At 54.5% G+C, this 13,553-nt stretch overlaps 1 protein-coding gene across 17 annotated transcripts in view; it reads left to right on the top strand.

Moving 5' to 3' along the window:
• The window catches only part of IQSEC1 (IQ motif and Sec7 domain ArfGEF 1), a 376,147-nt gene that overhangs the window by 349,461 nt on the left and 13,133 nt on the right, over nt 1-13,553 (top strand). For all 17 annotated transcript variants that reach the window (XM_072720184.1, XM_072720185.1, XM_072720192.1 and 14 more), the window contains 6 exons: nt 2,031-2,153; nt 3,361-3,527; nt 8,356-8,495; nt 8,958-8,987; nt 10,533-10,658; nt 11,844-11,943. In XM_072720184.1, the coding sequence (XP_072576285.1) occupies nt 2,031-2,153; nt 3,361-3,527; nt 8,356-8,495; nt 8,958-8,987; nt 10,533-10,658; nt 11,844-11,943 (686 nt within the window). The remainder of the gene's footprint in view (nt 1-2,030; nt 2,154-3,360; nt 3,528-8,355; nt 8,496-8,957; nt 8,988-10,532; nt 10,659-11,843; nt 11,944-13,553) is intronic.

The following is a 13,553-nucleotide window of genomic DNA, read 5'->3' as shown; positions in this document are numbered from 1 at the left end:
GCTTGGATCTTTGGGTTTATAAAGCAGTCGCTGTGTATGGGCCCTGCATTGTCCTCAAATACATGGAGTGAGTGTCACATCTTACTAAGTCCCTTTCACAGATGAGCCAAAGCTGCAGGACAGGACTGAATAAGGTGGGTCAAGACTTGGGGGAAGCATCTCCAGGCCCGTTGTTGAGGATTTTTCTGACCAGGCAGCTACACACTGAGACTTATGCTGGGAGCAGAAATCAGAGAGGGGTAAAGAACAAACCACTAGTAACAAGAGCAGTGCCTTGCATCCGTCCAGCCCTGCCTCATGGGATGAATGAAAACAGCCAAGGGGGGTGGGCAGAGGGCCTCCTGGGGCCAGGCGTCTCTGCCATAAGGAAGAGCCTAGCCACGTGTGTGCTCACCACATCTGCTTCCCTGGGAGGAGGCAGGCAGCTGCCTGGGCCTCTTTTACAGGTGAGGAATGGGCTGGCCTGGGTGCTCCCCACCCCCACACATGGGGGCTCATATACACACGTATGTACCATTCAGTCACACACCCACCTGCACACACAGGCACAGGCGCAGACACACAGGACACAGGGAGCCGAGGCCTTTGGCAGCAGCTGGCTGTAGCTAGCACCCAGCAGGATGGCATCTGTGCCTTTCCTTGGCCAGGCACACCCACCCGGACTACTTTCTCCCTGCTTGCCATTTCTGTTCCAGCCCTCAATTGGGAAAAGCCTGCTGCATTGTTAGCATGGTTAGTGCCCCTCTCCGCCTTAGAAACCAGCCTCAGGAAACAGTTCAGGGGAAAGTAGATGAGGTCTTTTATGAATTGGGCCTAAGACCATCTTGGGCCAGCCCCTGCAGCCATTCCTGCACTCCCCCCCCACCCCCCACCCCAGATTCCCCACCCTACCCCCCAAACTAACTGCTATAGGAAATCCGTGCATTGTTCTCCCCTATCAGAAAATAGCAGCCTCAGGAAGTAGCAGTCCTAACCCCACCCCCAACCCCCAGCCCCGACCCTCTACACCAGGCATCCAACTCAGATGCTAGTCAGCAAATACCCTGTGTGGCCCCGGCCCTCCCCGACCTGCTCTGCAGCAGCCTCGAAGGATGGTGCCCCCAGGGCCATGAGCACTCAGAGAAGGCCAAGGGCACACTACAGCCTGTTTATGCCGAAGCCCATCACACCCAGCAGAAGGAGGGCCCTGACAGGATTAGGCCCCCCATGGCTGAGGCCTCTGCAACCCCCACCAAGGGTGGCCATGGCTTTGTTACAAATAGATACACTGGACACCATGGCCCTCTGAGTGGTCCCTGGTGCAGACCCCACTTTCTTTGTTCAAGGGTCAGGATCAGAGAGGACCCAGCATGTTATGCTGGAGGGTAGTGCTAGGACAAGTGGCACCAAACAAAACCCGGTTACCAGCCACTCCTGTGAGCTCCGCTTCCCTTGGCGGATTAGCAGATGAGGCTGGCACAGGTCCTCCAAGGTGCCCCTGGAAGGACACCCGGCAAAACCCAGGCACCTCTCCCCAGACCCTTGATGTGGGAAAATGGGCTCAGTGCACAGTCACTGGCTGGCAAGTTAGCGGCCAGCCTCCACATTCTCCTGGAGAAGATGGGAGTGTGCTCCTGGCATCCCTCACAAATGAGGGATGTCTGAGAAGACTCAGCAGTAACGTCCTGTTGTGTGCTCTGTGTAACGTGCACACTGAGCGCCATCTATTTCTGCTCCGAGGGCCTTTCTCAGGAGCAGCCATATACTCTGGCCCCTCTGTAGATAATTACACACAGAGATACAAGCACCAATGTTTTCCTATAGTTTCAGGGGATCTGTGGACTCCCCAGAAGCACAGGGGTCTTTGGGCTGTAATCTGGAGTGTTGACTGGTTGGAGGAAGCCAGGCGGAGGGCCTTTCTGGATCCCCTGGCTCTGGGCAGCTCACGGCCTGCCCTGCACTGACTCCCTGTATGCTCTGCCCTCGACAGGAAGGGCGGCAGAGGCTGTGCAGGCAGCAGACCCTGATGCAGCCTTGGTGTCTCGTTTCAGCTGCGTGGTGGATGAGATGGATTTCTCCGCCATGGAATTAGATGAAGCTCTCAGGAAGTTCCAGGCACACATCCGGGTCCAAGGGGAGGCTCAGAAGGTGGAGCGGCTCATCGAGGCTTTCAGGTTGGGGGCAGGGCAGGGCATGGGTGGGTGTCGGGAAGAGGATGGTTCCTGGCTCTGAGGCCCATGGCTTGGGGCCCAAACACCCCCTTTACCCCTGTCCCCTAAGCAGGGTCAGGTGGCCCTGAACGTGCCTGGGGAATGAGGCCCCTTCAGTGTGCCAGGTGCTGTGCTGGTTATCTCTAGAACCACACTTTTGGACAGTCTGTGTTCCTGCAGGTCCTCGTGAGCATCACTCATTCATGAGTCTGTGTCGTCATTGTCTGCCCGTCTCACATAGTGACTCACCACAAGCTACACAGCCAGATGGCCTGGCTCTAACACCCACTCCACCACTTCCTAGCTGTGTGACTTTTCCCTGGTTACTTAACCTCTCTGTGCCTCATGTCCTTGCCTATAGAGTGGGGAAAAACAGAAGCCCCTACCTTAGACAGAGTGGAAGGACTGAACCACTTTGAATGTCTGGGTACACTTAGCCCAGCACCTGGTACAGCAGAGAGCCCACAGTCAAGGCCGACTGCCACCCCACACTCATTCATGCTAGGAGTGTGTGCACAGTGTCTGGGTAGGATCCTCTGTGCCCATGCTAGGTGGGGGAGACACGAGTCAGCCACTGACCCAGCCTTCGGGGCCCAGCGCCAGTGGTAGGACAAAGGTGGGGAAGGAGAACACAACAGGAGGATGACTCTGGGGCCCTAGGAGGGGGTTGCTCAGGCAGTTGCAGGAGGGCTTCCTGGAGGTGGCGCCACTAATGGAGAAGACAGGATTGAAGCCCATGTTTTCTGAGCTCCGACGCTACTGCCTTAGTCATGGGCCTGCACAGTTTCTCTTCTCTGGTCTGTGCCCCTCATCCACCCCGCTCCCTGAGCCAGGCTCCTTTCATCTCAGGGTCCCTGGTAGCGGGTCCAACACTTACCATCACATCCCTGTTCCACGCAGGTGAGGAGAGTATATCCTTAAAGCTGCCCACATCCTACCTGCCCATATCCCAATGGCCAGAATTTAGCCACCTCCTGGGCTGCATCCAGTTCCCAGGGAGATGGAGAAACATGGTCATCTCCCTCAGCAGCCATCGCCAGCCAGAGTACAGGTTGTTGAGGTATAACCAGTGTAAGGAGGAGCAGGTGTCACCCCCATTTACCAGATGTGCAAACTGAGGCTCCTGCCCAACCGACATGGTCCTGACCCTGCTCCCTCTCCCGGCCTACAGCCAGCGCTACTGCATCTGCAACCCCGGGGTGGTTCGACAGTTCCGGAACCCAGACACCATTTTCATCCTGGCGTTTGCCATCATCCTGCTCAACACAGACATGTACAGCCCCAATGTCAAACCAGAGCGGAAGATGAAGCTGGAGGACTTCGTCAAGAACCTGCGAGGTGAGCTGGCCCGGGCCCTGGGCTCTGGCGTACACCCATCCTTCGGACGCTCTCTCAGCACGCACCCAGCCAGCCACGGGGCAGAGCCAAGGGGCCAGGCTCTGGCGCACCCAGTCCTTGCCACAGGGGCCCGGGGTGAGCCTTGGTTCCAGGGACACCGCATCAATTACCCTAAAGGGTGCTGACCACTCTCACAGGCAGTGACACACACACCTGGGTCTCATGGTGCCAGGAACCTCACACGTGGCAGAGGTGACCTTTTCAGCATGTTCTGTAAGGCTATGTGGGGGTTCGATAGATGGAGGTGGGGGGCAGGGGGCCAGGCCTGAGAAAGCTTAGGCCAGCACGGGAGGGCCTGGTACGGTCCATAGAGGCTGGATCGGGGGAGGTGAGGGAGCACAGTCTGGAGCCCAGGCACTGGGCGTCCCTGGCAGGCAGAGCCAGGCCGAGGGGCTGGCACACACCCTCCCTGTCACTGGGTTGCCCCTCCCTACCCTCGATACTCCTCGCGAAGCTGACTTGCCTTCGTATGTATGTGTTTTAGAGAAACTTTATATCACACTATAAACAGGAAGCCCGTATCATTTGCCACACTTAGGCAGTCACTCTAGAACTCAGCGGATGAAAGCACCAGAGCTAGTTCTGGCTGGGCCCCAAGGCTGAGGCACGTGGCCCGTGTTTGACGGGTGCTAAGGTGAACAGTGAGAAGGGAGGCTTCCTGGGGTCATTATGGAGAAAAGGAGTTGAAAAGGGGACAGCTGTCTCCCAGGTGGCACTGTCTTAGCTGATAGCATGTCCTCGTGTACCTGAAGTCCCTGGGAGGAAGAGGAGGACTGTGTCCCTCTCTTTGGGGGAAGATCAGAGCTACAGCAGGCTGAGGTCCCCTTCGAAAGGGTGTGGGGTACAGGTATACATATATAAATATATGTAAATATACATGTACACACATACGTGAGGAAGAAGGTGGGGAGGGGCAGAGGAAGAGAGAGAGAGAGAACCTCAGCCAGGTTCTGCGCCCAGCACGGAACCCGAAGTGGGGCCCCATCTCAACAACCCTGAGATCATGACCTGAGCCAAAATCAAGAGTCCAATGCTGAACCCACTGAGCCACTGAGGCGCCCCAAGGATGTCATATTTTTAAAAAAAGAGAAAAGCTGGTTTGAATCAGGTCCAACTTTGTGAACTTGCTGAGCCATTTAAATGTACTCTTCTTGTCCTTTTTACCCCCCGTAAAAGCCCCTGTTCCGTCATCCCATCTCCTGGGACAGGATGAGCACACACACACACACACACACACACACACACACACACACACACACACCCCGCCAACCCCTGCCCGGGCTTGAACTGTCTTAGCACGCCCTCTGGCGGTGGGCACCCCTGCACCAAGCTGGCTAATGGGATGCCCACCCAGAGGTGGCTGGGCTGCCCCCGTTTCCCAGCTGGGCTCCAGGACCTGAGCCATCAGGGAAGCCGAGGGGCCAGGGCTTGGTTCAGACCACTCAGACGATGGCCATTCCCTGCACTGAGCACTCATGGTGTGTGGCCCTCTGCTAGATCTGAGGGGCGCTGTGGACTACAAGGAATTTAGGTCTTAGCTAGAGTTTCTAAGAAGCTAAGGAGTCTGGGAACTTCCTTAATGGAAGTCAGCACCAGAGCACTTGAGCAGAACCAGCAGATGCTTTGGTGGGGCAAGGATGTGCAGTCCTCTGTCAGCCCTATAGACTTCTTTCCTTGCAGGGCTGAGCCTGACTCTGGTTTTCCCAGAGTCCTGTGTGGGCCTAGTGTACAGAAAGCAGGCTATGTAGTACATGCTGTTGACGACCCCAGGGGAGTTTAAAGGTCTCTGTGACTTGACTGTGATTTTTTTTCTGCCTGTAAACCTCACCCCCATAATTGGGACCCTTCCTGTATGGGGGGCAACAGGAGGAACCAGAGTGATTAGCCCAGAGGGAAGAAGGCTCCGGGAAGGATGGGGTTGCTGGGTCAGGTCCTGCCAGTCAGCTACCCTCATATCCCCGCGGTCTGCAGGGCGTTCTCATCCCACTTCTCAGGGGAGCGAGCTGCTGGTTCCATCTCCCAAGCCTGGGCCATTCCCACCAAATCCCATCTTTTCCAACCAGGAACCAGGGAGCGTTCTGTTCCATCTTCCTTGTGTTCAGAAAGGTAACCAAGGCAGAGAGGGAGGGGATTCGCCCAAGATCACACAGCAAGTGCATGTCAGAGGGGGCAGGACTCTGGTCTCCCAAAGCCCACCTGGTGCTCTGCCCTGGGAAGACATCCAGCTTGTTCTTTGTAGAGGAAACCTTCCCCCCCAACACCACTGGACACATTTTCTCTGGAATTGTTCACTCTGGTTCTCCTGGTAGGTCCAGCACCAGGAGTATCTCTGGGGGTTGGAAGGCGGGTGGGAGGGGAATTGTTCACCAGCACGAAAGTCAGATGACCAATGCTTTTATTTTATTGACAATCTGTTTTTAAATTCTTTATTTTTTTTAAGATTTTATTTATTCATTCATGAGTGACACAGAAAGAGAGAGGCAGAGAGAGAAGCAGGCTCCATGCAGGAAGCCTGATGTGGGACTCGATCCTGGGACTCCAGGACCACGCCCTGGGCCAAAGGCAGGCGCTAAATTGCTGAGCCGCTCAGGGATCCCCTGTTTTTAAATTCTTTAGATTGAATTTTGAATGGGTATTATCCTCACATAGTTTAAAAAAAAAAAAAAGTAATACACCCAAGCAATCAGATTCCGTGGTATTTACCCAAAGGAGTTGAAAACGTATGTCCGCACAAAAACCTGCACATGGATATTTATAGCAGCTTTTTTCATAGTTGCCAAAACTTGGAAGCAACCAAGGTGTTCTTCGGTAGATGAATGGATACATAAACTGTCTCATCCAGACAACGGAATATTATTCAGTGTTAAAAAGAAATGAGCTACCAAACTGTGAGAAGACTGAAGGAAACTTAAATGCATATTACTCAGTAAAAGAAGCCAGATTGAAGAGACCACATGCTGTATGATTCCAACTATACGACATTCCAGAAAAGGCAAAACTATGGAGATACCAAAGATCAGTGGTTGCGGGGGTGGTAGGGTTGGTAGAGGGATGAGTTAGGTAGAGCCCAGAGGGGTTTTCAGGCAGTGACTCCATCTGACTCCACCATGGTGGACATGTGCCATTAATCATTTATTATCGAATGTACAACACCAAGAGTGAATCCAGTGTCAGCTATGGACTTTGAGTGAATGGCATGTCAGTGTAGTTTCACTGATTATAACAAATCTTGGTGCAGGAGGTTAGTGGGGGTGGAGGGGCAGGTGTCATGGGGAAATCTCTGTACTTTTCCCTCAATTTTGCTGTGAACTTAACTGCTCTAGGCAACAGTTGTAGAAAATACTCTGTTAAAAAAAAAAGTAGTCAAGGTCTGTAGCAGAGGCCTCCCATCCGTCCCCGTGTGCCCAGGCTGTTTAGTCCCTGGCACCTCCCAGAGCTCCTCTGCTCACACAAGTACAAACGTGCATGACTGCTTTTACTCCCTGTTTTGCACCTCGCTTTTCTCATTTAACAAATCTAAGAGAGGGCAGCCCCAGTGGCGCAGCAGCTTAGCGCTGCCTGCAGCCCAGGGTGTGATCCTGGAGACCCAGGATCGAGTCCCATGTCAGGCTCCCTGCACGGAGCCTGCTTCTCCCTCTGCCTGTGTCTCTGCCTCTCTCTCTGTGTGTCTCTCATGAAAAAATAAAATCTTTATTAAAAAAAAAATCCAAGAGAAAGTTCTCGTGTCGGTTCCCTATGGCCTTGCTCATTTTCTGGGCAGGTGTGTAGTATTCCATTGCACTCCTATGGGGCAATGGGTTAACCGGTCCCCTACTGACGGGTAAATGGGTGAGTTCCAGCCTTCCGCTATTTGGAAACCATGCTGCAATGAGTCACCTCATTTGCATACCATGTCCCGTGGGACAGTGGGACAAATTCCCCCAAACGAACGCAGTCCGTGGCCCAGAGGGGATTTGAGTTTATAATTGTGCCAGGCAGTGGCAAGTGGCCCAGTGCAAGGGCTGAACCATGCCCGTGTCCCACCAGCAGTGTGTGAGGACAAATCCCCTTCCCACAGCCTTGCCAGTTCCCAAACCCCAGGATTTTTCCCTGCCTGCAGTCTGAGGGCTGGGGTGGGTTTGCATTTCTCTCATGAGTAGGACTGGGTTTTCCTCAGAAGTTTTTTCGAGACATAGCAGAAAGGATACGTGCCTGCTGTCAGAGCAGCCTGAGTTCAAGGCTGGGCTTCTGGGCCCCTGGCTTCCACACACATGATGTGGGCCAACAGCTGGCAGCACTGCTCAGGTGCGTTGAATTCTCACTTTCTGGGAAACACCAGGGCTGCTCTGGCTTCCTCACAAGATCTCTGGGAAGTCACCTCTGCTCTTGGTGGCCTGCTTCAGAGAGGACCTCCAGCTAGGAGACTTGGTCACAGAGCTAGTAAGGGGCGAAGCAAGAACTCAGCCCAAGGTCTTTTAGCAAGCTGATGTTTATAAAGCCCTCGGAGCATGGCCAGAAGGAGGTACAGCCCCCTGCGTGCTAGTCTGGGTGGCTGTGCTAGCCTGGTCCCCTTGGAAGGATTCTGAGACAAATGTAATCGACTGAAGACTTTCCATGGCTGTGGGTCCAGAAGTCTTTGGTTCCACCGAGGACTGGGGAAAGGCATCAATACTCTGACTGGGTTTAGAAACTGGCAAATGGGGGGCGAGCCTGGGGCCCAAAGCTGAGTGATGCCACAGCCACCCAGATCCTGGGCCACCCTGACACCTAGCTGTTGTCCCCTGCCCAGGTGTGGACGATGGCGAGGACATCCCCCGGGAGATGCTGATTGGCATCTACGAGCGCATTCGCAAGCGGGAGCTGAAGACCAATGAGGACCACGTGTCCCAGGTGCAGAAGGTGGAGAAGCTCATTGTGGGGAAGAAGCCGGTATGTGGTGCCCCCGCATCCTTGGCTCCCTCACTCCCACCCGCCCCTGCTCCATGTAACACCAGGCCTACTTCAGTGGCTTCAGCTCCGGGCAGTGGCCCTGATGCCATTTGGAACTCAGTTCCTTAGGGGTGGGGGGGTTACTTTAGGTTTCAGGTGGCTCCAGCTATTTGGGATAACAACTATTGGCTCTGGGTCGTATTTTAAGAGAGCCTGAGGCTCTTAAGAAACCAATGGCCAGAGTCATGCAGGGTTTCCCTGGTGGACCACCTTCATTGTGCCCTGAGGGCTCTGGCCGCCAGAAGGTCTCCCCAGCTACGTGTGTGGTGTGTCTGGACAGAGGATATGGAACATGCCCCAGGGCAAGTGCTCACCTACTTGGATATCATCCCATTAGCTCTCTCCAGGCCCAGGCACAGTTTTTGGATTAATATCTTTTTTTGTTTAATGTTTCCTGCATAGATTGGATCCCTGCACCATGGGCTTGGCTGTGTGAGTATCCTTCTGCTTTTACATTCTGGCTGATACCCACCCCACCCCACCCCCGGAGCAGGGTGAGGGACGGGGGCGGGGAGGGGGGTCCTTTGTTCACATCTCTGCATCCCCTAGCTCCCAGATCCACCGTCCTAACTGTTTGAATTAATTTCTGGAGCGATGGGAAATTTGATTTTCATAATTATCCCAGCCTCAGATCTCTGCAGGCCCAGAGACAGCGGCCACATGGGGAGGGTTGTGCTGTCAGGCCAGAGCAGTCTTCTTCTCTCTCATCTGGACCCAGCTGAACGCTGAGGCCAATGCTTGTCCTCAGATCCCGAGGCCCCGTGCCTGAAGCAGACCATCCCTCCCACGTCGCCCACGCTCTGCCCACCCCCGTCCCCCGACACTTCACTGCTCAAGGCCATTGCCTCGAGCAAGTTTTCCTGCTCACCCCAGGAGTGCCTGGACCCAGGGCTAGCCTGGCAGTCACCTGGCATGTTCATGTGTCTGTCTTTACCTCTCACCAGGCAGCCGTGTGCTGTGAGAGTCAGCGTCACAAACCTGTCTGCTCCCCCCTCTTCCCATCTTTCCCTAAGGAGAGACCGCTGGATACCACTGTGACATCCTCACCCACCTCTCTGACCCCACCTCCCACCGTCCTCTCCCCTTCACGCTTTTGCTCTGAACAGTGCCTTTCCCTGAGCATACTAGCCTGGGCCCAGTGCTCCCTCCCCTCTTGTCTTCCTGATGTGCTAAGCCAGGGCATCCCTCCACCAGGACACCTGTTGCAGAGTAAACCCTCCCTGCCATCACACGACCTGGCACATCCTGGCCCTTTACTAACTTGCTGTCTCTTGTGTGATCCTGGGTGCTCTCACAGCCACAGCTCGGCCTCCCTAACGGCTTGTCACCACAAGCCCTTCGACACCATACAGGTTGCACCTGGCCTTGAGAGTGGCTTGGGCTTCGGCAGGGTTGGGGCTCACATGAACCCATGCCTCCCATGGGTTCGGAGCCTCAGACAGGGTTTTTCAGACATCAGAACCGTCGAGATTCTCTAGGAACAGCCCGGAATCCACTCCCAGCTCTGCACCTTCCCACTTGTGTGGCTGAGACAAGCTGCTCAACCACTCTGTGCCTCAATTTCCTCGTCTAGACTAGACACACTCTTGGAGAAACCTTTGCAGAGACTACCAGGCTAACATCTGTGATGGACACTTGGTGGGGACCCAGAGATCATGAATTTCTCAGTGAGGGTGGAGGAGCTCCCATATGAGTGTGATACTCTAAGAAGTCTGGACCTGTCTGCAGGAAAGGAAAGGAAGCATCATAAGAAGCAGGGGCATGTTCCACGGCCTGTCAGGAGAGCTCCTGAACAAGAGTGGAGGAAGATTGCTGAGTCCAAACATGTCTGCTCTGCTGTGCACAGTTGGCAGGAGAGGGTGTTTTCAAATGCCAGGCCCACAGGCCGGGGGTTGAGTCTGTAGGATGGACTTGCATGCGACCCGGACTCTAGCAGAGGGGCAGGGGGCTGATGGCAGTGCTTCCCACCCCACACAGGTGCTCTCTCTGCCCCACCGGAGACTGGTCTGCTACTGCCGGCTCTTCGAGGTTCCAGACCCAAATAAGCCCCAGAAACTCGGACTGCACCAGCGAGAAATCTTCCTCTTTAACGACCTGCTGGTGGTATGTGGTTCCCCACAGCGTGCCGTGGCTGGGAGCGTGGCTCAGGGCAGCCTTGACCTGCAGCTCTGCTCCCCGTGAGGTCATGTCTGCCTGCACTCGGGGAGAGGCACATGCGTGGGTGGGGTGCAGGCAATGGGGGTGGAGTGAGCCCTGTGGTCTTTGGGTTAGAGGAGGGAGAGTCAAACTCACAGTGCTGCCAATGGAAATAGGGCTTCAATGGCTTATGTAAAAGTCCAGAAGGGGATCGGGGCCTTCAGCCCCGACTCTTTCTAGAGGCTTAAACTGAGTCAGCAGGACTCCTTGTGAGGCTGTCTCTAGGCTGTGTGGGCTCCCTTCTCTTGGCAGCCTCTGTCCAAGAAGGGAATGTCAGCCTTGGCAGCTGCAGGCTGACTCCTGCCCCCCTCCCTTGCATCCCTGGCCTCCAGTGGTATTCTCTTCATAGGAGTCTGAGCACAGGTCTCACTGCTTCCCAGGGCTGTGCCTAAGCCACTCAGGGGGTCCAGGCAGGTGCGGTGCTGTCTCATTGGCTAAACCTGGGTCACCACTCACTTCACAAGATTTCTGAAGATGGCAGACAGGCAGTTCCCCAAAGGGAAACTGAGGAAATCTTGCCCAGAAAAAGGTGGCATGGATGCCTAGCCACTCGGGCTAACGGTGCGCCTGCAGACAGCAGGGAGAACCTATTCTCTGGGTGTCTGTCACCCACGGCACACGTGTCTTGCTAGAGGTCTTTGTCCCTCATCCCTACCTGCTTGAGGACTAGCTGCTCCTCTCTGATTACTGAAGTTGGAATCTGGACCTGTGGTTTTCTTTGTTAAGAGTCCCTGACCTCAAGCAAGTTACTTCAAACTTCTGAGCCTCTGTTTCCTCCTCCAGAACTAATCTTTCTGGCAGTTCCAGGGCTTGGGTGGGTCCTGTGCTTGTCACGTCTTTGCTAGTTTGAGGCTTCACTGCCAGCCAGGATAACACCTAGGACTTGTAGAAACAGAAGTCAGCATCCATGTCAGGATATGCATGGGCATGCAGCCCTTTCCAGCTGCCCCAGAGGCCTCCTGACCTGCATCCCCAGCCTCTGGATTGCTGAAAGTGTTCTGACACTGGGCCCATTTAGAATCCAGAGCTCCCAGAGCTGCCCCTGGGCAGTGCAGACGATGTGACTCAGCCTCTGTCTCTGGCTACCCCCAGGTTACCAAGATCTTCCAGAAAAAGAAGAACTCCGTGACATACAGCTTCCGACAGTCCTTCTCCCTGTACGGCATGCAGGTCCTGCTCTTTGAGAACCAGTGTAAGTCTGTGCTGGGGGCCTGCCACGGCCTGGCCACGAGCATGTGCACTGGAGCACTCCTCCACACATAGCCGAGTGCCAGGTGACAGGAGCCAGTGTGGCAGCTCTCACCTTGTAGTCAGGAAGCGCTGCACTTCCCAGTGACCTCCCCTTCTGCCTGGTTCCCCTAGGACATCATCCCGGGGTGGCTCTCCCTCACATGCTCTTATTCCCAGCCTATCAGCTGAGAGCAGCAATAACTGGGGAGAATTTAATAACATTGTACATGATGGTTATCACATTTACTTTTTCTGCTCCCTCTTACAGGTGGTAAGATTTCTTAATTTAGGGCAGCGTGAATTTATGTCAATAAAATGTTGCCAGGAAAGTGTTGAGTAAATGTTGTAGGTGAAAAAAAAAATGTTGTAGGTGATATGCACACCTAAGCAAGCAAACAGGTGAAGGTTATGCCTTTGGGGCTGCAGAGGACACGATCTCAGCCCTGAGTGGAGAGCCTGGGCTCAGATGCTGCTCTGGATCCTAACAACTGTGTGACGTGGCTATGTAGTGTCTCTGGGCTGCACTCTCTTTGTCTATGAAGTTAGGATGATGGCAGTGCCCACCTTGTAGACTTGGGTGAGTCCGTGCACATGAAGTGCTTAGAACAGCTCCTGAAACAGGAAGCTGTTCGGCCAAGATTTATTCTGAGGTGCTGTTGGAAAGTTCCTTTGGGTATGAGTGGGCCAGGGAGCCTGGGGATGTCGTGGGTGGGGAGCTGACACCTCCCCCGACTTTTTCCTTTGACCAGATTCTTCTCCAAAACCCAAGCCTTTCCCCTTTCCTCTCTCTCTCTCCCTGTCACATCCGTGTTGGAGGCCCCTGCGTTGCAGGCTGAGCCAGGCTCCTGAGATGGGGATAGGGATTGGGTCCTGCTGCCCTGCGGTTCTGAACTGCTCCGGGGGAGGCCTGCCCCAGTGGAGTGTCATGGTGTCTCCCACAGTGGGGAAACCCTTGTCCTCTCCCACAGGTCCCATCTGATCAGCTTTCCATCAACAGATTGAGCAAGTAGCAGGGACCTGTGGCTGGGCCATCCCAAACCATGGGTCCTGAAGGCTTGGGGCTCCTTGCCACGAGGAGCCCAGGATGCCAACCCCAACATCTCCCCGTCTCCTGCTGCTCTGTCTGCTACCCCTCAGGCCAGAAGGTTTCCACCAGGTGGCCCTAGGGAGGGTGGTGGCACCCCACATCATCCTGACCAGCAGGTCCCCTCTGGAAGAGGCTGTGGTAGTGATGCTCACAGCAGTGGACCCCACCAGGCTGAATCCTCAGGCACAAGTTGTGCCATCATCATTTTTAGATTCCCAGGGCTTAGCCCTCAGTCCTGGACACAAGGGGCTGGCAAGAGCCCCAGAACTGACACTGACATTTCTGTGGGACCTGCCTTCATACCAGGGATCTCAAAGTGGTAGCTGTGGGCCAGTCCCAGCTCAGTTATGTTATATTCATTCCATTTATAGATTTGTTTTAACTCATCAAGCTGATACTTAAATCTTCCTATCAAAATTGTAATTATTTATAACTTCTCTTAAAAACTGAGGTTTGGCATTGCCAGGCCCACATTCCCATGTGGT

The sequence above is a fragment of the Vulpes vulpes genome, chromosome 9 (genome assembly GCF_048418805.1).
Source record: "Vulpes vulpes isolate BD-2025 chromosome 9, VulVul3, whole genome shotgun sequence".
NCBI classification, from domain to species: Eukaryota; Metazoa; Chordata; class Mammalia; order Carnivora; family Canidae; genus Vulpes; species Vulpes vulpes.
The sequence above is the reverse complement of the archived record's forward strand: the minus strand, read 5'-3'. Positions and strand labels throughout refer to the sequence as shown.